The following is a 24,723-nucleotide window of genomic DNA, read 5'->3' as shown; positions in this document are numbered from 1 at the left end:
AAACGGGGGAGGAGACTGTGTCAGGCATAGTCTTCCACACACATCCAAGGTCAAAGGGGCACCTTAACCTTGAGATCTCCCTACCCACGGCAACTGGCATCTAAAAGCTGATTAGAATGAACTATCTTATACTAAACACGAAAATCAACTCCACATGGATTAAAGACCCAAGTATAAGATCTGAAACTATAAAACTCCTCAAAGAAAATATAGGGGGTGAGTTTCTTGCCTTCACAATGATATTTTGGGTCTGACACCAAAAGTTAAGGCAACAAAAGCAAAAACAAAAAAGTGGGATTTAAAAACCTGCTTACAGCCAAAAAAACCCCCCTACAAAAAACAAAACCCCAACAAAATAAAAAGGCAACCCATGAAATGAGAGAAAATATATATTTGATAAGGGGTCTATATATATCCCCCCAAAATATATATAGAACTCACATAACTCAACAGAAGAGAAAAACAAGTCGATTAAAAATGGGCAGAGGATCTGAAATGACTGTTTTCCCAAAGACACAGAGATGGCCAACATCAGTAATTGCCAGGAACATGCAAGTCAAAACCACGATAAAGTATCACCTCATACCTGTTGGCATGGTCATTATCAAAAACACAAGAAACAACAAGTGCTGGAGAGGATGTGAATAAACGGGAACCTCTACGCACTGTGGGTGGGACTGCGGATCGGTGCAGCCACTATGGAAAGAAGTATGGAGGTTCCTCAGAAAATAAAAGACAGAATTACCATATGATCTGGAAATTCCACTTCTGGGTGTCGATCCAAAGAAAACAAAAACACTACCTCAAAGACCTGTGTGTCCCTGCATTCGCTGCAACATGATTTATAATAGCCAAGACACGAAAGCCACCTAAGTGTCCACCAGTGAATGAATGGACAAAGAAAACGTGGTGTATTATACACACATTAGAATAGAATTCTGCTGTAAAAAGAAGAAAATCCTGCGACTTGCAACAACATAAATGGATCTTGAGGGCATTATGTTAAATGAAATAAGTCAGACAAAGACAAATACTGTATGATCTCACTTATACATGTAATCTAAAAAAAACAAAACAAAAAAACTTCACAGAAACAGAACGGACTGGTAGTTGCCAGAGGTCGGGGAGGGAGTCGAAATGGGTGAAGGTGGTCAAAAGGTACAAACTCTAGTAAGATAAATAATGTATAGTCTGTGACTAAATGTAAACATATTTCAAACATTAGTTAAAGATAATAAAACTCCAGACTCTAGGGGTTAAGGATAAGGCTACTCACTCATTACACTTTTAAAACTCAGAAAGGCAGAATACCTGGAGGGCCTTTACTCACGGGACTTCCATACTTCCTCCCCAGAGACTCGCAGGACCTGAGTTCACACTGCTGAGCCCTACTGAGTTCTCCCAGCTGGGGCTGAGGCCAAAGACAGCTGTCTCCTCCTGCGATGATGGACTACGTGGCTGAAGATTTAGTTAAGAGGATGCTCTCCAAGCATCCCTTAACAGCACTTCCATTTGTGGAAAACTCTGGTGCTGATCTGAATACCGTATGCACTTCAGGGAATGATGACGTTATCAGTACCGATGCCTTAGCTGCCCCAAATGTACTAGAGTAATGAGAGGGTGAAACATGGGAACCTGGTGCGGGGCATATGGGCATGATCTGTCCCACTCAGGCAATTTTGCTGTACCCCCAAAACTATTCTAAAGTTAAAAAGAAGAAAAGGAAAGCAAACCAAGAAAAAACCCAACAAAAACAAAAACAAAATCCAACAACCCCAAACCCTAATGGTTCTGAGATAGTACACATAGGTGAAAATGAATCTTAAATCCCCACTTCATACCTCACCTAAAAATTGTTTGCATTTGGATTGTGTATTTAAATGTAAATCTAAAGATTCTAGACTATAATGTGGGAGGACGTTTTCATGAACGAAGCAGAGGTTCTTTAGTAAGGTCATAAAGGAAATGGTTGAATCCCATTAAAAGAACGTCTGTTCCCCTGAAGATACAGAGTAGGAAAACATGTAAAATACATCTCCAACTATGGGCTCTGTCCAGAACACACAACTCCTGAGACAACCCAGTAGAAAAATGGGCAAAGATCTGAAAAGGAATCTCACCAAAGAGGGCATCTCAAAAACCAGTACACACTGGTGCTCAGTATCACCAGTTATCAGAAAATGCAAATTAAGGCCACAAGGAAGGACAACTACACACCCTCCCACAAGACTAAAATTATACACTTACAATAGGAAGTGATAGAGAGGATGTGAATCCATTAGAATTCTTCTATGTCTGGTAAGAGTTACCTGTTATAACCACTTTAGCAAACTGGTTCACAATCTCTGCTAAAGTCAAATGTGTGTGTGTGTGTGTGTGTGTGTACTGTGACTTAGCAACCCACTCCTAGGTCAACATGCAAAAGAAATTCATACACATTATGTACCACAGAACATGCACAAGAATTTGTAACACCCCCATACTGGCAACACTCGAAATGTGCATCAACAGAACAGATGAGTTGTGGTGTGTTCCCAAAATGTAATTTTACTCCAGCAATGAAAATAAACTAATGCGACCTGCAACACGTGGGTGAATCTCACCAACATAACATTGACAAAGACACCAGACACAGAATAAAACACATGGTGTGATTCCATGTATATAAAGCCCCCGAAGAGGCAACGTGAGTCTAGGAGTTTAGGCTTCAGAGTTGTGTTCACTGTGGGGAGGAGATGGGCACGACTGGGGAAGGCATGCGGGGGGAGGCTGTCTGGGCACTGGTATGTTCTAGCTCTTGATCTGGGGAGTGACGACCTGGGTGTGTGCACACTGTGAACACTCATCTCAATGCACACCCATGACCTGCGCCTTTCTCAACATGCAGGCTGCGCTTCAGTGAAAACACCCACAAAAATAAAACAAAAGGACCTCAAGGAGAAGAACACCCCTCACATCTCTCACATAAATTGAACAGCAATGTGATCTTCTTTGGTTTTTACCTTTTGGTAAAAAATTATCCCATTTGTTTGCTTTTAAAATTAAGGGAATGCAAAACTCTTGCGTAAGTGCAGTACATTAGATCAATGGCAGCAAAATAACAGTAGGTTTCTCTTATGGAAAGAGACTGACTGGGGAAAGGTGAACCAGGAGGAAAAAAGAAAGTGGGGACAGATACAAAGGTAGAGGAAGACCAGCTCACAGACAGCCACACCAGAGACCCAGACCAACAGTCACATGAAGTAACACTGGGGGAAGAAGCTTCTGAAATGGTGAGAGGGCACACCCTTCGGGATACTTTAAAACAACACGACAGGCTTGTGGCTATTTGTTAGTTACGTAGCAACAAGACCCAATCTGGTCTGCCGATTTTTCAACTGACTATACCTACACCATAGACATTTATAACACAGATGTGGAGATGTCTGACACCTCAACCGCAGCCAGTGCCGGAAGCAGATGTCAATAAAGTGAAATAGAATGAATCAGGGTCTAACACATGCATCTCTCAGCTTCGATAATCATGTGCTTGCTTCACCTGCCTGGATTAGTATCCATACATGAGTGTGAGTGTGTTAAGAGTTACTAGAGCCGGTTCTCACATTCTAGATAAAGGTTAAAATAGAAATGGCAGGGCCCCACCTGGGATTCTGATTCAGTGAGCTGGGAGGGGTGGAGGGACATGAGAATTTGCACTTTTAAGGTGTGTTCAGCTAATGCTGCAGTCTCTGACTCATTCTGAAAACCACTGTACCCCAGGTACATTCAAATTGCCCATTTTTGTCTTTCTTAGCAACAAGTATCTTGATATGATAATATCAGCATTCAAAACCCCAAGGCTCTCAAGGCCTAAATGTTTGGCCAGAACAGAAATAATTAGCTATGAGAATAGAAAGTAGATTGCATTGTCTGTTAATTTACAAATCATTCCTCCGTGTTTTACAACATAGTTATGCTGGTTTTGGCCAAATGTGCGCACTGCACAATAAGGAAAGTTTTAGAAGAGGCTTATAAACGCCAAAGGAAAGCACAACGTATAGAGTATATACAGTTTCGGGAGCGCTTTCCTTCCTGTCCAAATTTAATTACAAACATCATTTCTCTGAGAGGCATTTAAGGTTACTAGATTATAAACTCTTTGAAGACATAAACTGACCTCAGCACCCTTATCTAACAATGCTAGAATCGTCAACTCTGAGTAAAATAACTTGAACAAAGAGCTTCTCTTTAGCGTTTACATAGCATACCATACATGTAGCATGTTTATCTTCTTTACAGTGTCTCCTTGTTTAAATGCAAGCTCTGTGAGGGCTACCATTTTCGTCTGATATGTTCACTGCTGTACTCTCCACTCCTAGATATGGGAATGGAGAGTAGTCCCAGACCATTGCAGGTAGATGATATTTGATGAAAGAAACTGTCAAATAAGTAATTACTCAACCATTTAAACGTAAGGAAAAGTTATGCGTGAAGATACTATATTTTACTCATACTGTGTTTAAAGCTAGATGTTGCTGTACTTTTATTGCAAGAAATTAAATCTACAAGTATACTTTGGTTTGCAAGTGTCTTCTTAAAAGGGTAATTGCTTAGGTAAGACCACAGGCCTGATAAGGTTTTACCTGTGAACGTGAAGGCTGACACGAGCTCCCAGACGTGAAACGCCAGCATATTTCTGATCAGTAACAACAGTGATAATCTAGACAGTCCTGCTTAACAACCAATCAGATTTGGGAACAAAGGTAAAAACAAAGACTTCATTAATGTGTGTGACTAACACATGAAGGTGTGCACTTTAATATGTACTTGGCTCCTAATCCAATAGGCACATGAGGGTCACCTGGGAGTTTTTAAAACACATATTCTTGGGCCCTAACCCCAGAGATTTTAATTTAATTGACCTGGGTGGTGCTGGGCTATGTATTTTGTCAAACTCTCCCCCAAGTGTGCACACTACTCAAATCCACTGAATTATTCATATTGTTGTGACTTCATCAAAATCCTACTTCATATTGTCAAGATTAAGAAGGTGACATCAGCCCTGGATGGTGTGGCTCAGTGGATCGACTGCCAGCCTGTGAACCAAAGGGCCGCCGGTTCGATTCTCAGTCAGGGCACATGCCTGGGTTGTGGGCCAGGTCGCCCAACAGGGGCGAATGAGAAGCAGCCACATTGACGTTTCTCTCCCTCTCCTCTCCCTCCCTCCCCCCATCTCTGATGTGAGTGAAGATCACCTATGGCACGCTGGGTCCCCACAGGAATTGTGGGAGAAGGTAATGAGCCAACAACAGGCCTGTGACCAGCGACAACAGCAGTGGCTGCCCTTTTCTCATTATGCCAAAGTGAGTTTAATGGTGAGTAGGGCCAAACTGGAGGAGCCGCTAAAAATTCAGCCAGGGTGTTTCTGGGTTCCACACGAAGAGACCACTAGCTTTGCACCTGACATAAACAATAGGGCATTTCCCCTGTCCTAAAAATGGACTGACCTTTGATTCACTGGGTTGTTCTGCAGCATGAATTTTGAAAAGGAAGGGAGGACACACACACATACATGTGGTACCTAACGTAGAGAGAAAAGAGAGGCAACGAGGTAACTGAGACTCTGGGATGGTTTGAATGTGCCCAAATTGCTCATCTTGATCTGATGAAACCATGAACCAAAGGCACTGCGGCCTGACTATGTGACATGCCCAGCTGTGGAAAACTCTAGGAAGCTTTGTGGGAAAGGATGCTGGAGACCAACCTGCAGAAAGGGCACCAGTCATGGCAGTGCTGATTTACAAAGGAGACACGCAGTTGCTTGTGGGCCTTGCAAAGGGATGAACCACACAGGCTGGGGCAGCCTGGATGATAGAAATCTGAGCCCCAAGGGCCGAGGTTCTGGGGGCCCAGAAACTGCTTTGCATCAGCACGGAGACCACCTCCTCCTGTGGGGAACACCGGCCAGCCACTCTTCTGTGCGCGGAAAGCCACCGAAGGAAACACCTGCCATCTACTGCTCAGGGATGACACAGAAGGATGGATTTTAGACAGGTCGGGCCTGCTAACAGTGACATTTTCGGGAGAAGTGGAGCGGCAATTAGTCACCTGACAAATGGCTGCGGAAAGGCTGGCTGGTGGCCTAACCCCAAGGGGAGGGGACTGGGAGGGCTTCCTGGGGTTACTTGTGCAGATAACCAGTACGCCTCTGGATGAAAGGTAATGTACAGGATAATGACCGAGGAGGCCCGTGTCCTCCCACTGGGTTCTGCACTAGCCAATTCTACCCAGCACTGGGCTCGACAGTTTGGGAGGTCTTCAGAAGACACTGATTCTACAGGATCAGGAGGAAAAGAAGTAAGTGAAGTTGGAATGATTAAGCTGGCAAAAGGAACAGTCAAGTGACTGCAGCAAAGAAAACTCTCTGCCTACGACAGGGATAGTTAATAAGTACAAGAGCACACTGGGGCATAAAGCAAAGGGAAATGAGGCTACGCATATGCAGCAGGAGAGAGCTCAGGGGCGACTGTGGACAGCAAGCTGAACACGCCTGCAGTGCCGAGCCACTCAATAGGAAGCTAACGAGACGACTATACATATTGTCACTTTATTAGGCATAGCTGAGAAGAGTGTCATGTCCAGGCTTGGCACCTCAAACAGACAGAGAAAACACAGGAGGAAAATGAGAAGCAAAACTATAAAAGAGGACTTGAAAGAGATACATGTTTGTCAGAGAAAAAGTAGCTAGGTAACTGCACGAAGGTGGCTGATGGAGAACATATAAAAACAGCAGGAAACCTTCTGTCTTAAAAGGACGTTTACAGTTTGCAATACATTGGGTAACTATTTTTGCTCTCAACAAACACATAAAAACAACCATGTAGTAAGTGGCCCAGGCACAATTGTTTTACAGGCCAGGGACCAGCCCGGTGTGACGGCAGGTCCGCCCAAAGGCCACCTCACTGGTCAGCGGCACTGAGGCTCGGACCTGCACTCCTCTCCCCACGTGCCTGGAAGTGGAGGGCCACTGCAACGTGCCCTTCCCTTTTAAAAATTGTTTCCGAGTGCGTTCTTGTTGGTACCTACAAATTTCATAATCTTAAACTTCAAAAATCTTCATGTTTAGACTCAGCATCCTCTCCCAAAACATTTATTTTTTCTTAACTGTATATTATTTAAACTGCAGTTAAAGGAATTTCAGATAGGCAGACATGGGACAAAAGTTGGAAGAGGAAGAGGACTTCAGCACCAAAATTACCAAGAAAGGTTGTGGCATCTCTCGAGATTATCCTCCACCTCTTTTTAAATTCTTATCATGGTAGGAGGTTTAAATATGACAAGAAATAGACTCTCTGTCTTGTCAGAAGCAAGTTGGTCTTATCATTTAATGGCATTTGGAGAATTTGGACTTTCCACATTGACTGAATAAATGGATTAGCTGCTTCACAGAACCAAGTAATGATACACTTTGTCGGCAAGTTCCACATCAAGCAATCTGACATTTGCGGCTTGACAGAGGTCTCATTTTCTCAATGTTCACTTGAAATTTCAACCACAGTGGTTCTGTTTCTTAGTCTTTGAGGTTAGTTCTGGATAAAATAATCACCCACTCCCAGAAGCTAGAAGAAATGGAGGCAAGGAAGCATAAAACAGATCACCTGTAGTTCGGCTGTACGAAAGCAAACTCAGGTGCAATCTTGAATGTTAATTGTGTGCGGAACACATGCAAAAATTATCAGTGAAAATGATCTATCAACATAAGGCAAGCTGAGTCTGCCTGGGTAGAAGAGAAGTCCTGGGTTCACCTATTTATAGCAGGGGTGTCAAACTCATTTTCACCGGGAGCCATGTCAGCCTCGTGGTTGCCTTCAAAGGGCCGAATGTAATTTTAGGACTGTGTAAATGTAACTGCTCCTTAACCAGGGGCGAGGGGCTTGGTGCTGCCACCAGAAACAAATAAGGGGCTGGGCAGGACAAAACAAGTGGAGGGCCCGGGCCTTGCGTTTGCCAGCTGTGGTTTATAGGCTGCACTTTCCAATTCTGAATTGGTCCATAAAACTTAGAAAAATCATATTCTTACTTTAAGGAAAAAATATAGCCCTGGCTGGTGTGGCTCAGTGGACTGAGCCCCAGCTTGCAGACTGAAAGGTTGTCACTGGTTTGATTCCCAGTCAGGGCACATGGCTGGTTTGCAGGCCAGGTCCCCAGTAGGGGGCAGGCAACAAACAACCCATCTATGTTTTCCTTGCACATGTTTCTCTCCCTTTCTCCCCCCTTCCCTCTCTTTCTAAAAAAGTAAACAAAATCTTTAAAAAGCGTGTACAGATGAGAGGGAAGTAACTTCCAGCAATTAAAAAAATATTTAAAAATAAAATAAAATATTTGACAACAAAAGTCAAGGTCACTGACAATCAGAACCAGGAAGATGAGATTTAAGAGAGCAACGTTAAAGATAAAGACAACAAAATAATGTCTAAACAAAGAAGGCAGGCACACATGGAGGACGCCAAAGAGGACAGAGAATAAAACCTAACTGCCCGGCTGGAACTCACACAGGCACACAGCAGCCCCAGGTGTGCCTTCCCGCTCATGCAAACTAACTGTAAAGAAGCCCTTCTTTACCTCTCCTCTGAAGAAGCATACAGTTTTTTTGTTTTGGCATGAATAGTTAACTCATTAGGTCAACCAGAAAAAGCGTGTTCTTAAAACGGATCTGTACTGACAACCGTGGGTGGGGCATTTCTCCTGGCCTTTCACTGGCCCCTCTAATGAGGCTCAGACACTGCCCACTCGTTCCTACCCAGATTAACTGATATTTGCATCTAAGCTGTTATGAAGTCCCTCCTTATTTTACAGGGTCTGGCAGAAAGCTGGCCTGAGAGTGGTTGGCAGGGTATGTGAATGTCTCCCACGAGATGGACAGCAATTTGAACATTTCACTTCAAATGTCATATGGTGTGCTTGAGTGTGATATTGTTATGTTGCAGAATTACATGCTTATGATTTTGTAATAAAAGATTTTCTAATAAAAAGGGGGTGTTATTTGTGCCAGTCCCTGTATTTTGCAGATTAAAAAAAATCTTACATGGAAATGACTTTATTAAAAAATCATGTTGCGCAAGGACTTGATGCATATATTCTCATACACACATCTCTGTGCAAAGTGGTACAGCTCTCTGCAAATACTGGTCCTTCTACACATGTAACGGAAACGCACATGCAAGTGCTTTTCTGGGAGTCAGGCGTTGAGGATTTGTGCACTTTGTGACATGGTTTGCAGGTTAGGGGTCTTGAGTCGTTACGCAAAAACTAGAAACATGAAGGAAGAAGTTACTCCTCTGTTCAGCAAAATGAACTGAGCAACTGTCTGCCATTCACGGTGGCACACGCTGGGCAAAGGTGCTGAGGTGAGGAACCCGCTGGAACTGGAGGGCACTACGGGTGTACGAGTGCCTGTGATCCCCTAAGTGGGCACGAACTGGCTCCCGGAGGGACCTGCGGGAAGCAAGAGGGAGGCGGTAGGATGGCCGGCCAGTGAGGGCAGGTGCAAAAGGCTGGACGCTTGAGTCGGATCGGGGCCTGAAGAGATGTGTCAGGTGTGAGGATGGGTTCCAGCTTTACACTGTGTGCTCTTTCTTTAACTAGTTCCTCACGTCGGCAACGCCCTTGGTTACCAGGACTGCAGCTCTGTGCACCGCACTGACCAAGGGCGCCTCCGGTCACCACGTGAAGTGGCGCTGCCCAGGCCAAGGCCAGAACTCTGGCTGGAGAAAGCACTAAAGTTAGACCTCTCTTCACCTCTTCTGTGCTTTCTACGAATCATTTTATTGTGCGATTCGTCTTTAACTCTGGAGCGTAAAACAGCCATCACAAAAATAAAAAAAATTAAACTCTCTTCCTAACTTTATAGGCCTTATAGAAAAGACATTATTTTTTCTAGGATGCGACACTTTAGAGCAATTAATGGGCTTTTTAATTGTAGAAAGTTAGTGTGCATGGCTTCTCTTAATGACATCTGAATGTAACAACCCCGTGTAATTACCATTAATGCAGTTCTCATGGGGTGCCACTAGAAAAAACACCAACCCCCGCCCCCCTGCGTCACCAACAGGGAGACTAGAGGACAGAGGGGGCAGGAACACAGCCCGACAGAAATGCACAGTGGAACTTAATCACTGTAATTTGGATTTTGTCACCAAGTCCCAGGTACAAGCTCTTTTATGCACTGTCAAGAGAGCTCTACATTAATTGCTGTTCCTGTCTTGAGGACACAAACACTCTAATTTTCAGTGATTTTAGTTTCTTTAGCAATGTGCATTTGGTGGCAAGTCCCCTCTCCTCCAGAAAGGGAAGGCTGCGAAAGCTCTGAGTATCCAGCTCCCTCTGCCAAGACCAACAGACTGAAGTCACACAGCACCCCCTGTACCAGGGCTGAGCAACGAACATGACTCAGCCCCTCAGCAGCAGGGGGCCCTGCCACCCTCCCTGAAAGGCCACATTCTTCTCTTCTCCAGTAAAGCCTGACTGTCAACAGAAGAGTTATTTCTACACGCTGAGTTAAATAATTTTTGCATGGTCAGTTTGAAGCAGAAAATTTGGATTAGCTCTGAGGTCTAATCCAAAATTAGACCTCAGAGGCGAACCCAAGTCAGCAGCTGCAGTCAGCACTTTCTGAGAATGCAATCCCAGGCGCCTGCTTCCCAGCGGGGACTCTGTAGGTCCCCTGGGATCTGTCTGATTTGTCAGGTGACACGGCTGATGGCCGATGCTCTGTGCTGCAGCCTCGGGGGCCGAGCCTTCCCTCCCAGCCTTACTCCATGCCGATGCTGCACCAGACGAGACCTCTACAACTGATTTTCTCCTGCCACCATCAAATGAGACCAGAGATCTGTCCCCAGATTGAATACCACTGTTGAAAAAGACATCTTCCTTTCAAAACGAAGAACTGGAAACCAGAGAAACCAGAGTGAATCTAAACAGAGGAACTATGCTCAACTCAAATGGGGTGGGACAGAAACAGCCAGCGTCCTAATTCTGTGCCATGTGAGTCTTCCATATTATATTATCATGGGATTTGATGCCCAGCTTTTGTTCTCCTTTTTCAAACACTTCCTTAACCCACTTCAACCACAAACACTCTACTTCCTGGACCGCAGAAAGGTAACTGACTGCCTGGTACTCAGGACTGACGCTACTTGGTTCATTGTTTGGGGATCATGCAGTTCCCAGGCCCACCACAGAAACTTCCTGTTACTGGAGTGCGAGAGTGGGAAACAGAAAGAAACATGTAAAATGCTGGGCCGACCAGAAATTTTAAAAGGTGGGAAGCGCTCAAGAATCTTACCAGTGATAATACAGAGGAAACAAGACAACTGATATTTAACTGATGAAGTTAAGCCAAAGTAAGCAAAAGATGTTCTCTCTCGTGAAGGTTATCTGAAGTTTACTGACATTTTTTTTTGCCTGTACTCCCATTTAAAAAGTAAAACTAAATCTGGCTTCTCTGCTATCTTCCCACGGGACGCAATAATAACAGCCCAGAGGACAGCAGGGCTAGGTGCTGTCACACGGGCTGATCAGCGAGTGACAATGACCGTAAAGGTGAAAGGAGAAGCCACCGCAAAGATCAGCAGGCCTCAAAAGATGGTGATGGAGTGTTTCCTCCCAAAAGGAAGAACCTTATCCTTTGGGTTTTAGGCTCAAATCCAAAGGGGGAAATGAAAAACAGTACTTACTTTGCCTGTTCCAGAACACAGGGGGATGTGTCCTTTCCTATTTTGCAAGGCAGATGGGATGTCTAACTTCAGCTACACTTTTCTGTTGTCTGCCCCCACCTTCAATACGTTACTGTCAGGAGCCAGCTAATGAAAAAATGACCAGGCAAACACGGGGAAAGCATGTTCTCTGCAAGACACGTGGTGGAAAGCAACGGTTGTGCTCGGCCTTGTAAGTAATGCTGTGTTAGCCTTAGAAATGACCCCTCCCTTTAAAAAATAAGGTCAAGATTTTCTTTTAATGTCTTCAAAAGACTGTTCCATTCTGCTTTCTCTATCACTAGCTGAATGTCCAAATTAAAAAATTCTTCTAATTCCAGAGCACAGTAGGAAAATTTTTATAAAATCAAAGATAACTTTACAAAGACTAAATCTGTAAACTTCTCTCATAGTTTAAAATAAAGCATTAGGATTGGCAGAAGAAAGTATTTTGGTGGCAAATAAAAGGCACTAAATAAATAAAAATAACTGTCACTTAAATAAAATCTTTAAAAATAAAAAGCTAAAAGGAAAAAAAAAAAAAAAGCCCAGGCTGGTGTGGCTCAGTGGATTGACTGATGACCTGCGAACCACAGAATTGCCAGTTCGATTCCCCGTCAGGGCACATGCCTGGGTTGCAGGCCAAGTCCCCAGCTGGGGGTGTGTGAAAGGCAACCACACACTGATGTTTCTCTCCCTCCCTTCTCCTCTCTCTAAAAATAAATAAATGAAATCTTTAAAATAAACAAAAGAAAAATAACTGTAAGTGCATGGAAAAGCCCCTTTCCTCACACACTCCTGAGCAGAGTGAGCAGGATGAGGCTGGAAACTTGAATCTTGGCCTGGGACGGCCTGGGGATGGGAGAAGCGGCAGGGAAGCGCAGTTACCTTGTGTGGGACGCGGCGTCGTTGATACTGAAAGTGCTGTTCTCCCTCGTCAGAGGGCCGGAGCCGGCCGGGCCCTTGCCGTGGATGTCCAGGCTCAGGGAGGATTCCGTCTTCCGGTCCAAGCCGTGGCTGTCCGTCTCTAAAGTCCGGTCAACCATGGAGATCACTTCGCTGGAACTGTGCCACAGGGGTGCCACTTTCTCCTTGCCTGGCCCCGAGCGAGGTGAGGACGTGGCAGCCCCCAGGGAGGCGGTGCTGCCATGGCTGGGGCCGTAGGAGGTGGTGTCGATGCCGCTGTCGGCCGAGGTGCCTTGCAGATAGTTGTAGCTGTTGAGCTCGGATTCGGTGCGGTCCCCGTCGTACCACTTCTCGTCGCTGTGGGCACTCGACGCGTTGCTGGACAGCGTGTTGCTGCTGGAGTGGCTCGAGTAGTGGCTGTCAGACTGCAAGGGAAGCAAGGCCGACTCAGGTGCGAGTCGTGCTTCTTGGGCGCCGGGGAGAAAACACGAGAGTGACCCTGCGCATGCGTCTAGTTCTCGGGGCAAAGATTCTAATGATGACAAACTGACGTAAGACTGGGGGGGCCTGGATGGACCCCTGCAGAAGTGTGCGTGGCAGAGAGTGCTGGAAGTGTTATTTTAAGAATCCGTTTTTCATTATTTGACTTATGCCAAAGTATGAAATAGCACTGAGATAATTTTAATCAGAAAATAAATCTAAACCATCATTAGTCTTTAATACTTTAATTGTAAAATAAAAAAATGACACTTCCAAAAGGCTTATAATTAGAAAAGACCTACTGCGCTCAGAGTACATAGAAGGCAGAATATAAGACTTATTTCTAAAGAGAGCTCCTTTTCCATTAGCATCCACTCAGGAGTCAGCTTTCTGAGGAGTACTCAGCGGTGTAATTTATACAGAGGTGCCCAGTCAGTCCGGGGTGGAGGAGACAGTCTCTTCAAGAAACATGCCGGGACAACTAGATACCCACAAAGAATGAAGCTGGATCCTTATCATATAAAAAAATAAACTAAAAAAGATCAAAGACCTAAATGTAAGAGTGAAAAGTATAAACTCTTAGAAGAAAACATAAGTATAACTCTTCATGACTTTGGATTATGCAATGGTTTCTTAGACATGACATCAAAAGCACACAAAAAATAAAGAAAAAGATAGTTGAATTTCATCAAAACTGAAAACTTTTGTTTCAAATAACCTAATTAAAAAACAAAGGATTTATATGGACTTTTCTCCAAAGAAGTTACACAAATGGCCAAAAGGCATGTGAAAAGATACTCGATGCCTTTGGCCACCGAGGAAATGCAAAGCATAACCGCGACGAGCTAGCACTTCACACTCGAGGTGGCTCTGCCCTCTAAGGGCAGACAGGACTGATGGCTGGTTCGGCCACTGGGGCCGGGGGGTGGGGCGGCTGCGTGGAAAAAGCTGCAGCTCGGCTCTCAGTGTCCAGTCCAGAGGAGTGAAAACACGGGGTGACACAAGAACCCCCCCCCACCCCGAATGTTCCCTGCGGTGTTATTCGTACCAGCCAAAAAGGAGGAACCGCCCACGTGCCTGCTCACGGACAAGCAGACAAGGAAACACGGTATTTCTAGACAATGGAGGACTGTTCAGTTGCACAAAGAAATGAAGAGCTGACACACATCACAACACGCAGGAACCTTGGAAACATTATGTGGAACTACATGAAAGAAGCCAGACATTAAAGGCCATGTGTTCTACTCCACTCAGGTGAAATGTCCAGAACAGGCACTTCGACAGAGACAGAAAACAGACTAATGGTTGTCAAGACCTTGGAGGAGATGGGAAGAGGCCGGGGACTGACTAAGGATGCAGGGTTTTGGGGGGTGATACGAGTCTCCAGAGTTGGGTCTTGGTGCTCGTCGCACAACTCTGTGATATTAAAAACCACTAAACTGTACACTTTAAATGAGTGAATACTATGGTATGTGAATTGTATCTCGATTAGTAAAATGAGTACATGACCCTTTCTATACAATGCCTTAAGTTACTTAGAAAGAACATTTTATAGTTTACCAAAGAAATAAGATTTCTGAAGCTATCTGAATAAATTAGATGGCAGCAGAAAGTCCCAATACAGAGTAGGGATTAAGAGAAACTAGGAGAGGCAGAAGGGAATGAGGGAGGGAAGGGAGGGAGGGAGGAGGGGCGGAAAGGGGAGGAAAGGGGGGAGAGAGAGAGAAAGAGAGAGGGGGGCGCATGCACTGTGGGTGGAGGAAGGAGGAGGATCCCCAAGCTCCACCCCAAAGTGGAAAAATAAAGATCTCTTCTCTTTAAACAAGAATCAATCCCAGTTGCACCACCGAGGCAACTCCAGTTTTCCCTCAGTAGCTTCTGCATTACAGGCCTTTTGTCTGTTTTATTTGGGCAGAGCTGCCTCGGTCCCGTGTCTGGACAGGCCCCAGCCACGTGTAGCCATGGAGCACCTCGCAGGCAGCAGGTCCGCGTTGAAATGTGTGAGAGGGTTTAAGCACATTTCTTTCCTGCAGAAATATGACCTGAACCAGCTTTGTAATTTTAAATTTTCTAGTGGCCAAATTTTAAAAAGTAAAGAGAAACAGGTGAAATTAATTTTAAGAAGATATTTTCTCTAACTCAACCTATCCAAAAAATTATTTTACCATGTAATCAATATAAAGATTATTAATGAGGTGAGGAAATGGACAGACTGACTGGGGCAATGTTTCGATTGCTAGCAGCACTGTGAAAACACCACGCTGCATCGGCGAATCTCTGCCCAGCCTGTGCAGGGCGCTCCCACACACAGGGGCTGCTCTGTCTCTGTAACTCGCTCGTGCTCTCTCTTGTTTTTTAGCTTCAATATTCATTTCACTACAGCAAACCTTACAAGAGCCCTCTCATTAAAAGTTCTCTGAGCAACTTATAAGTAAATATGAAATACAGTGTTTCCTCATTCTATAGGTCGACATGAATATAAACATATTCCAGTGAGCAGAGACCAAGAAATCAACTTCCTTTAACGGTGGAGGAGATGATAATCTTATATTCCTGAATCTCAGGGGATAAGGGCTTGTGTGTAACTACAGTACAAGGACAAAAATGTGTGCAGCGAGGGAAGATAAGAGAAGCAGTGGGGGAGTCAACAGGGCTCTGCCTGTCCACTGGACGGATGCTCCAACCATAGTTCATGCTTGCAATTGTGTGAGCAAATAAAATCTGTTCTAAACCATTTCTGCTCCTAACGCTTTAGGATTACTTGTGATGGGATCCCATGGCCTTCCATCCAGAAGGCGGGGGTGGCAGACCAAAGAGGCAGCAGAAACTCCAGTGCCACGACAGCACACGTCCTCCTCCTGCCAGATGACGTCCCCTCCGACCACGAGGAGAAGAGCACCACAGAGCTGTACCGTTCTGACACTGCGAGGAATCTATCACTTCTATTATCTTACAGTGAACTCACATGCCCTTGTTTGTTCGGAGACAAATGAACCACCGGATCCTGCCGCATCAGTCTCCCAGTGGGGCTCTCGCGGAAGGCTGGCAGCACCTTCGATACCGCAGGGAGGTGGCACGCTGGCTCTGGAATACAGCACAGGGCATTATGGTGCGGGCACCGAACACACCCGAGCACAGGTCAACAGATGAAGACAGCTTGCCACTGCATCTCTTAGTTGACTGACCAGCAAACTCTGAATTTCAGCAATAAGCTTACTGAGAGTTCACACAATAGACAGCATGTCAGAAACTAAGTGGCTGATGGGTAAAGCTTGTAGCTGGTGACCATGTGTCATGTCACGCACATTAGCACAGCCAAATACCACCAAACCAAAGGCCATGAACGATGCGGCAGAGTTAGGAATCAGCTTTTGGTTTGGGGGACACATCTAAAGTACAGGGACTGAATTTATGATGTTCATTCATTGCAAAGTATAGCTAACCTAGCTTGGTCTACGTTACCTAGACAGGCATGGATGCAATCGCGTGTTACTTACCATGACACTTTGGAAATATTTTACCTGTATATTCATGCTGCTCGAGGAAAAAAGAATTGAAATCCTGAGGTCCTCTATAACTGTAAGCTAAGCACAACAGAAAAGACACACAGCAACTAGTTTACTCAAAACAATTGCTTCCTTTTGGAGTCCTCGCTGGTGCTCACGATGGGGCTCCAAAGGTGAAAGCTAAGCGATTTCACTTCTTTAACACACCTCTAGCCAACACCGCAACGACCGTGGCTTTCTGCAGCACCATCCCTAACACATAATAGACTGGGCAATGTGCTCTTTTACTCTGATTTTCAACCATTTCCAAAAGCAGAAAGGCAGAAAATGAACATCCACTGATATGAGGGAGTTAATTAAGCAAGTTAAACTCCTCGTCTCCCCTGGGGCACCAGCTGATAACACATTTGTGGACAAGGCAGGAGTCTGGCTAACAAATAAGAATCTCCTCGACATTCTCAATGAGTGACCTGAAAGGCATTAATTTTGCTCTTACAAACTGAATGTTTAAAGGCCTGACCTTTACACACTCAATATAGTGTAATGAGAACATAATTATTTTCATTGATTTCTCCCTAGCATGGCTTATACCAACTAAGCCCCAGAGATTCCTTCTAATGTGCCAATTAGGAAAGGCTGGGTTATTCTTCTGGAATGTGAAAACTTACAGATTTATTTTATTTTAACATTTTATTTCAAGCCTCATATTTTGGATAGAGAAAGGCCACCAACTGGTGCAAAGCCTTGTCTGGCAGACTCTACAGGTGTCTTGCAAACAATAAAAAACAAAAAAGGTAAAGGTGTATCTCACTAACACGATGAACAGGTGACGTTAACTGCAGAGTTTTACCCACAGAAAGGGATGCCACTAAGCGGAGGGAGGAAAGACCAGAGGGAGGTCTGTGTGAAAGGATTAATGCATACGGGTCTAGGACACGCCTTAGACACGCCCTTCCCGGCCCCAGGACACTCCTCAGTCCTCACAGGACTTCACCTGAGCAGGGAGTGTGCCACTGCGCACCGGGCAGAGGGCTTGCTGGCAGCTTGGTCCAAAGCCTGCACCAGCAGCCAAAAAAAGCTCTCAAGTCATGATGAAGAAGGGATCCTCTGCACGTGTGTCGTTGCCATCTCAACAGGATCAAAACATATGGGGCTGAAAACATTCTGTCAAGAGCAGAGCAGCAGACCAGAATATGCTCAGGTTTTCTGTGCTGTGGGTGGGTGGCGTGAGAGTGGGGAGTGACAGATGGCCCCAATAACAAGGCCCATCTCACTGAAGTTAGCAGAACAAAGCATGTCTTCGGATCCTAGGCCTTGCATTTTTTTTCCTCAACTCGTGTATGTCTTAGCTCAATACAGCTCCAGTCCTTTCAATGTTCACAGTTAGTCCCTTTGCCTGGGCACAGTCATTAAAACCAAACGAGACACTGCATTTGCTGAGAGGATAAAAAGATGGGCCGTGCCCTGGCCAGGTGGCTCAGTTGGTCAGAGCGTCATCCCGTACATTAAAAAGGTTGTAGGTTCATCCCTGGTCGGGGTGTGGGTACAAGAGGCAACTGATCAATGTTTCTCTATCATGTCAATATTCCTCTATCTCTCTCAAATCAATAAACATATCCTCAGGTGAGGATGAAAAAAAAAACAAACAAAAAAAATCCCGATGGTCCTTTGTCTTTAAAAGTATCTTCTTCAGACCTGAAATTCACTTCTTTTTAATCCCACACTGATGGTAATGCTACTAAAGATTAGATAAAGGAAAAAAACACCTAACAGTAGATTCCAGACCCTGATGTATCAGCTGTGTTGCTACTCAGTCTCTGAGGCTGTGTTGAAACTTCATCATGTTTCGTGGCAAAATTTTATTGTATCAACTAATGTTACGGTGTCATTGGAGCAAACTACATACATATGGAAAGAAAGGGCTACGGACCAGACACCCAGATGAAGGCTTACCAGTGAAAATCTTCCCCACCCAGCTGTTTTATCCTGCTAAGACATGTCCTTAGCTGACAGCTTAATAGCCAAGTGGAGGGAAAAAAAGCACACAGAGGAGGAAAGAGATCCTAACCAAGCTACATATGTGACTAAACAGTGATTGTATCTCTTTCTTACTTTGTATGCAGTTTTTTTTAAACTCATAGTATGAATACTAACAAATCTTTCAGGGCACTTGCAAGAGGCAAAAAGAAACAAACAAATGAGGGGGAAGGGAGATATTTAGGACACCTGTGGTTTCACAGTCTGGTATTTTAATTTTGGTCCTGAAAATAATTCCTATGTCATTTCTACTTTTTAGATTTGGGGTTACTTAGAACTCCTTGACCTCTCTCTTAGGTCTTTCTTGTTGCTTTCACTTACAAATAATGTAACCAAGCCTTAATCCTCATTCACATTTATTAACCAGGGCTGTATTATATAACAGATTGCTCTGATGACATCATCAAGAGGGAGCCAAAGTCACCTTGGTGTAAAGGCAAGCTGCATTTTGCAGAAATTGAGTTACTTACCCATCTGGTCGGCAATGCTATCCTCACTTCTTTGCCAGCTGGGTGTGGATTTTCCACTGCCGCCAAGATCTGACTGAGTGCTCTGCCTGTCGATGGAGGCCGGGGATCTGCGGCTCACTCCGAACCTGTGGTGATGTCCCCAGACAAAGGCGAAGATGACATCAGAAACCTCACCCGGGACAGGAAGGTAGTCCTGGGCGTCGTGAACACTCTAAAGGCAGGAACTACTCGTTTCGTTTGCATGTCTAGACTTGTGTGTTCACCCTCGTGCCTACGGACATGGCTGCCGGCACGGTGTTTGCTGGAGTTAACTCCAGCGCTCCACTCGGAAAGGTATGCAGGGTAAGTCTGCAGACTGGAAACAAGGCCGGGAGCCATCAGGACCCAGCTAACCTAAGACTTACAGAGTAAGAGCCCAATTTTTCTAACCTTGTGTAGCCAGCCTCAGACTGTCACTTGGAGCCAAAGTTAAAATTTCACCATCCTAGTGTGCCATGTCAGACTTCTGGTTGGGACATTCCAGGAGTTTCTCTCGACTCAGTAATCTGCTAAATCTCCAAGTCACTGAGTCTGCTAAATTACTCATTCCTGGAACAAGTATTTTCTAAGCACTCTAAGGTCTGAAAGACAAAGATTGCTATCCTTTACATTACTTAGAGACCATTTGCAAAATGTATAAATTTTAAAGGTGCCTTTTGGAAGGATATCTTAGTAGTAGGTAAGCTGGCATACATAAAGGCAAATGTCTATTTCTGGAAAGAATACTTAGCTATTTAAAGAGCCAGTTTTATTTTTCTCTGTGTAGAATAATAATACAATATATACTTAATTAAAGCATGTGCCTTGATCACCAATATCAGCCCAGTAAATCCTGACTGAGACCAGGAAAAATGACCAGAGTATAAATTCAAATATTCTGGTGGAAATTTACAAATTTGTGCATGGCTACTAATGAACCTATTAAAGTAGTCTGCACATTAAAAACACATAAACGGGCCTTGAACGGGTCAGTGCCCGGGACCAAAGTCTTATTCGCCACAGACCGAGAGCGCACAGGACCACCGCGCCACAGTGCTGGAAGGCGCGGGGGGTCGGGGAGAGGAAGACTGGAAGCTGCTCCAAATCGCTTGAGTGCCACCTTCGTGCCCTTAACTGTAAAATGACAATCCCACTATACGAATCCAGGGAGAAGAATCTGTATGAAAGTATTTGCAAAGAGGCTGGAACACATTTTCATCCAACTGCTCCAATACCATCTCCCTCGTTACTTTTGCATAAATGACAATCGCTTACAAACGCAATCACAAGCCCCACTAAGCAGTTACCTCCATTATTAAAAACAAAACCTTGATTTATGAAAACCTCAATGACTGCGCATCTCCCCCCCCCCCCCCCCAAAAAAAAAGGATTTTCACACTAATTATGGCTTTTGCCACCTCCTCCCTAAGCAGGGTCCTTGTTTAGTTTAGGGCAGTGAATAGCCTCAGAATGGCCAAATGATTCTATTCTACCTTTGCACTAAATTAAGACTTTTCCAAAAAGGCATGGAGAGAAAAATTAGGATTGAATTCTGGCATTGAAATGAAACACAATTCTTCAAACCTCTGGATTTACAGCCGGGGCCTTTTCTGGCTGTGTGGTTTTAAATACACGATAAAGTACAGCTGTCTTTAATTCTGCTTAAATATTCTCGCCACATGGACCTTTAACGTCAGTCCTCACACTCATTTACTGCGTGCCAGGGTCTTCAGGTGACCAAGATCCCATTCTGGAGGAGCTCAGATGAAACCTGTTCAAATGCTCCACTGGACCTTGTTTTGAAGAGGTCCGTGGTACCTTTGTTAGGAGGGACACCTAATACAGGTTAAGAGCCACCACTCAGATTTGAAGGAGTTTTTAAGCCATCCCTTGGCTGATACGTGACACATTAGGGGACCAGGAAGTCCCTCCCTCAGGAGCCAGTCCACTGCTCTCTGGAGCAGGCTGACGGCTTTGAAATAGCTCCCTCATAAAGGGCTGGAAACTTCTCTATCACTGGCACTTATAGGTGTCGGGTGCCTCACAGACACGTTTAACCCTTCACCTAGGAGGGCCTCCTCGCCCCACAACTCTCTTCTCCAGCGTATAGGTCCTTAGTTATGTTCCTCACACCACGGCCTCCAAACTCCTCATTTAGCCCAGCCCATCTCTCCCTCCGGCCCCGCCCCACCCTGCTGGCATTCTTCAAAGTGCGAGGCCCACAGATATGAGACTCCAAGGCAGGACAGACCCCAACTAAGTCTTTCCAACAAAGTTGCTTTGAACTACTGCTCATTCCCGACCTAAACGCATGCAGGTGCCATGTCTCACGCCTACTCAAGTGGAGGATTTCGCCTCTCGGATGATTTGGAGGGTCCCAGGGTCCTCAGACCAGGGAGTGGGCAGGCATACAACCTCCACGTGCAGACACCGAGCCCACTGAATTGGAGAGAGGACCACAAATAGAAGCAGGTCACATGTATGGACAACGACTGTATACTGGCCTATTGCCATGACCTCACACTGTTAAGCTTTTGAAAGTGTCACATTAGTGAGTTTGTAGCAGACTGCACACACTGTCCACCTGCACACACCTATTTTTACTGGGCTGAGTTGTGGAGCAGATGCAATTGCTTTCTCCTCGGTATGGGGGACTTTAGAATTAAACTGGGCCCATGAGTAACATGTGAATCAGACAGTGAACTAATTCCTCATGCATCACTGATACAGGCAAACAGTGCTTGGGATGTAGCAGAAACACTGCATTGTAGGGGTTCAGAATGAGTGACCCCAAGATGTGCCTCTGTGGTTTGTAGATTATTTTTATGTGGAGCTAAAGGGAACCAAGACCCTTTGGACCCAAAAGAAACTTAAGCCCCCTTCTTAACTATCTAGAACTTAAATTAGGGGCTTTTCCCTAAGATATTATTACTGACAAGCTTTTATGACCTGCCTATTGGACAGGACAAACTACTAATACTCAGCACCTGCTCTCATCATCCAGGGAACGGCCTTCCTCCTTCTGAAGCTCCAAGGTGCCTTAAGTCCTCCTTAGCTCAGAATGTCGTACATACCTCAGTTTCCCTGTCTCCGAATCTCTCACATATTTGGGGTTCTCATATGGATGTACATAATTAAATGTGGTTATTTTCTCTTGTTGATCTATTGCCTGCAGATTTAATCATTGAACCAGAGAAAGAACCTTGAAGGTTGGAGGGAAGTTTCCTGCTGCCCCAGCATCACGGCCGTCGCGTGTATCACCCACATGGAAAAGGGCGCTACACGGCCTGGTAAGCGGTCGCTGGGTGAGCTCATGCGGTGGGGACAGCCCTCCCCACAACCTCCTGTGCTGGGCTCTATCGCACATCAAGCTGAATAATCACCGTCTCACTAAAAAACTGCAAAATGGGCACGGGAACCATGTTTCTAATATAAACGTTCACCAAATGTTAATGCTTCCACAGACATTTTTGGTATACATTAAAAGTATATCACAGTCAGAAGAAAACAATGCTTTTTCATGATTGGTGCTGGCTCATTTATATTTTATTGCTGTACAACACTGAAGTTGCAGTGAATTTTTACTTTTAAAGTCAAATTAGGCCATTTAAAATCTACGAATTAAAAATATATAATTAGTTGGGTTTGCGGTGTGATATAATAATACTTAACTCATAAAACCTTTCCCAGGAAATCATGAATAAGAGCTGATTTTTTTTCTGTCACTAAAGTAATTAAAATAAGATGTGTATTTTAGATGTGCTACCAAGGGAATCCTGGAGGGGATGTTGAGGACAGGAGGTGGGAGGAGAGTGTATGTTATGGTGGTTTTATGATCTACTTTCTGCTAACAAACATTTCACAACAAAAAAGAAATCAAACTCGACAGCTGCGAAGACCCACAAATCACTACAGGATAAAAATACCCACTAGGAAGGTGTTCTTGGAAGCATGATTATTCTGTAACATGGTAAAATCTCAAGAAAATAAACAAATCATGTGTGCATTTGTTAAAACACGTATTTGAGGACAACTTAGATTGGAAACATCAGTTTTTATAAACTTCTCACATGCAACCTTCAGACAGTTCCAAGTCCTCCCAGAGGGACAGCCCAGCAGGGGTCCCCGAGGGTCCCTTGCTCCTGCTCTGGGCAGAGGCCGGGGCACATGCATGCCATGCACTGTTTTGCTGCTAATTCCTTCCCAACTTCAGAGATTCCTACTTTTTTTTCCTTTTTAGTAGCTTCAAAAATCATGTACATTTAGCTTTTTGCTTTGTCTTATCAGAAGCAAATAGTTAAACTTTGGGGTACTTAGTATTTTCAAAAACATGAAAAGCAAAACCAAAAACCTACCCATGAAATCACAGAAGACTTTTGAGGTGTGAAAAAAATTTTTTTAAGCTTTGGGTATGACGATCATTTCCCCTACTTTAACAGCAAAACAAACTCCAATGAGTGCAAGCTGAGTTCTGCTGAGTTCACTTTGGAGGGAATATTAGGAAATCACAAAACCTGTACTATGAAAATAGACAAGATACATCATGGAAGAGCAGATGTAATTTGATTTCTCTGTCACTGAGTCCTCAGAGACCAAAGAATGATATACATCCCAAGAAATGGCTTGAACCAGCCACTAAAACATTTTTCTATCTGAAATATTAACCATGTTTTCCCTTTTGTTCTTTTGTAAATTGATGAAGGCTGGCCAAAGGAAATCATTTTGCACGTCAGAATTACAGATGAATGACAGCGATGTCGGCTGGGACCACGTGCAGTAGGGCAAAGAGCATACCTACCCTTCGGGCATGGATTTCTGCCTGTACGTGCCTCCCCCAGAGCCAGTCTCACTGGACGAAGACAGGTTGCTGGGGGAATTACGACACTGCTGGGATCTTGCTAAAGCCATGGATGAGACCGTCACGTAGATGTCGGAACCAGGAGACAGCCTGCATGTACAAACCAAAAATATAAAGTCAATAATTCAAAGGGAAAAGTCCCAAGGCAGGCGTGATGGATATCATAAATGCGACAGGCAGCGACTTCACGCAGATAGTGAAAATGAGGCCAGCTGGAAGCCAACAAAAGGAACTTCCCCATGAAACTACTCCCTAAGGGAACAGCTGGAACACTGCCTTGAAGGGGGCGGGGGTGGGGGTGTCAAAAATAACAGGGGGAAAACATGTATGCTCCCCAAAACTGACAATCCAATGGGCTGAACTGCAATGCAGTCCCCTAGTATGGCAGCGTAAAGCACAGCTGAACCCCAGTGACATTAACACAGCAATTAATCCCACTTTTCACTCCAGTTCTGCTAGAGTACATGACCACAGTGAACCTGGTACACTCTTTGTGTGCTTCTTTGTGTCCTAGTTTAGGAGTTGGGAATGAATATTCAGATTTTGCTAGTTAGTATTTATGAATTTGGTTGACAGTTCTATCACCATATAAAAACTTCCACGAAAAAAATTAAGTGGAATGAATAAATTTTGGTGTGCGCCTCATAAACACCCACATTTATTTCTAAAGCCATGGATTCTCCACCCTGCTGACTAGCTCTCCAGACAGAAACTGG

The 24,723-nt window shown here is 44.5% G+C and overlaps 1 protein-coding gene and 1 long non-coding RNA gene across 14 annotated transcripts in view; one reads left to right on the top strand and one right to left on the bottom strand.

Annotated features, from left to right (window-relative positions):
- Positions 1–24,723, bottom strand: part of SIPA1L1 (signal induced proliferation associated 1 like 1) — a 330,234-nt gene that overhangs the window by 22,883 nt on the left and 282,628 nt on the right. For 11 of the 13 annotated variants that reach the window (XM_037127445.2, XM_037127433.2, XM_037127485.2 and 8 more), the window contains 5 exons: positions 23,948–24,097; positions 19,132–19,256; positions 16,640–16,702; positions 16,084–16,202; positions 12,621–13,063 (listed from right to left, as the gene is read on the bottom strand). In XM_037127445.2, the coding sequence (XP_036983340.2) occupies positions 12,621–13,063; positions 16,084–16,202; positions 16,640–16,702; positions 19,132–19,256; positions 23,948–24,097 (900 nt within the window). The remainder of the gene's footprint in view (positions 1–12,620; positions 13,064–16,083; positions 16,203–16,639; positions 16,703–19,131; positions 19,257–23,947; positions 24,098–24,723) is intronic. The other 2 variants (XM_037127492.2, XM_037127500.2) reach the window with 1 other exon arrangement.
- On the top strand, positions 19,251–23,952 carry LOC119035970 (uncharacterized). Its single transcript, XR_005079908.2, has 3 exons — positions 19,251–19,473; positions 22,325–22,439; positions 23,852–23,952. It is a non-coding gene; the product is annotated as an uncharacterized LOC119035970 (long non-coding RNA).

This window comes from Artibeus jamaicensis, unplaced genomic scaffold, assembly GCF_021234435.1.
Source record: "Artibeus jamaicensis isolate MK-2021 breed Jamaican fruit bat unplaced genomic scaffold, CSHL_Jam_final contig_851, whole genome shotgun sequence".
Taxonomy (NCBI): domain Eukaryota; kingdom Metazoa; phylum Chordata; class Mammalia; order Chiroptera; family Phyllostomidae; genus Artibeus; species Artibeus jamaicensis.
This window is presented reverse-complemented; position numbering and strand designations above follow the sequence as displayed.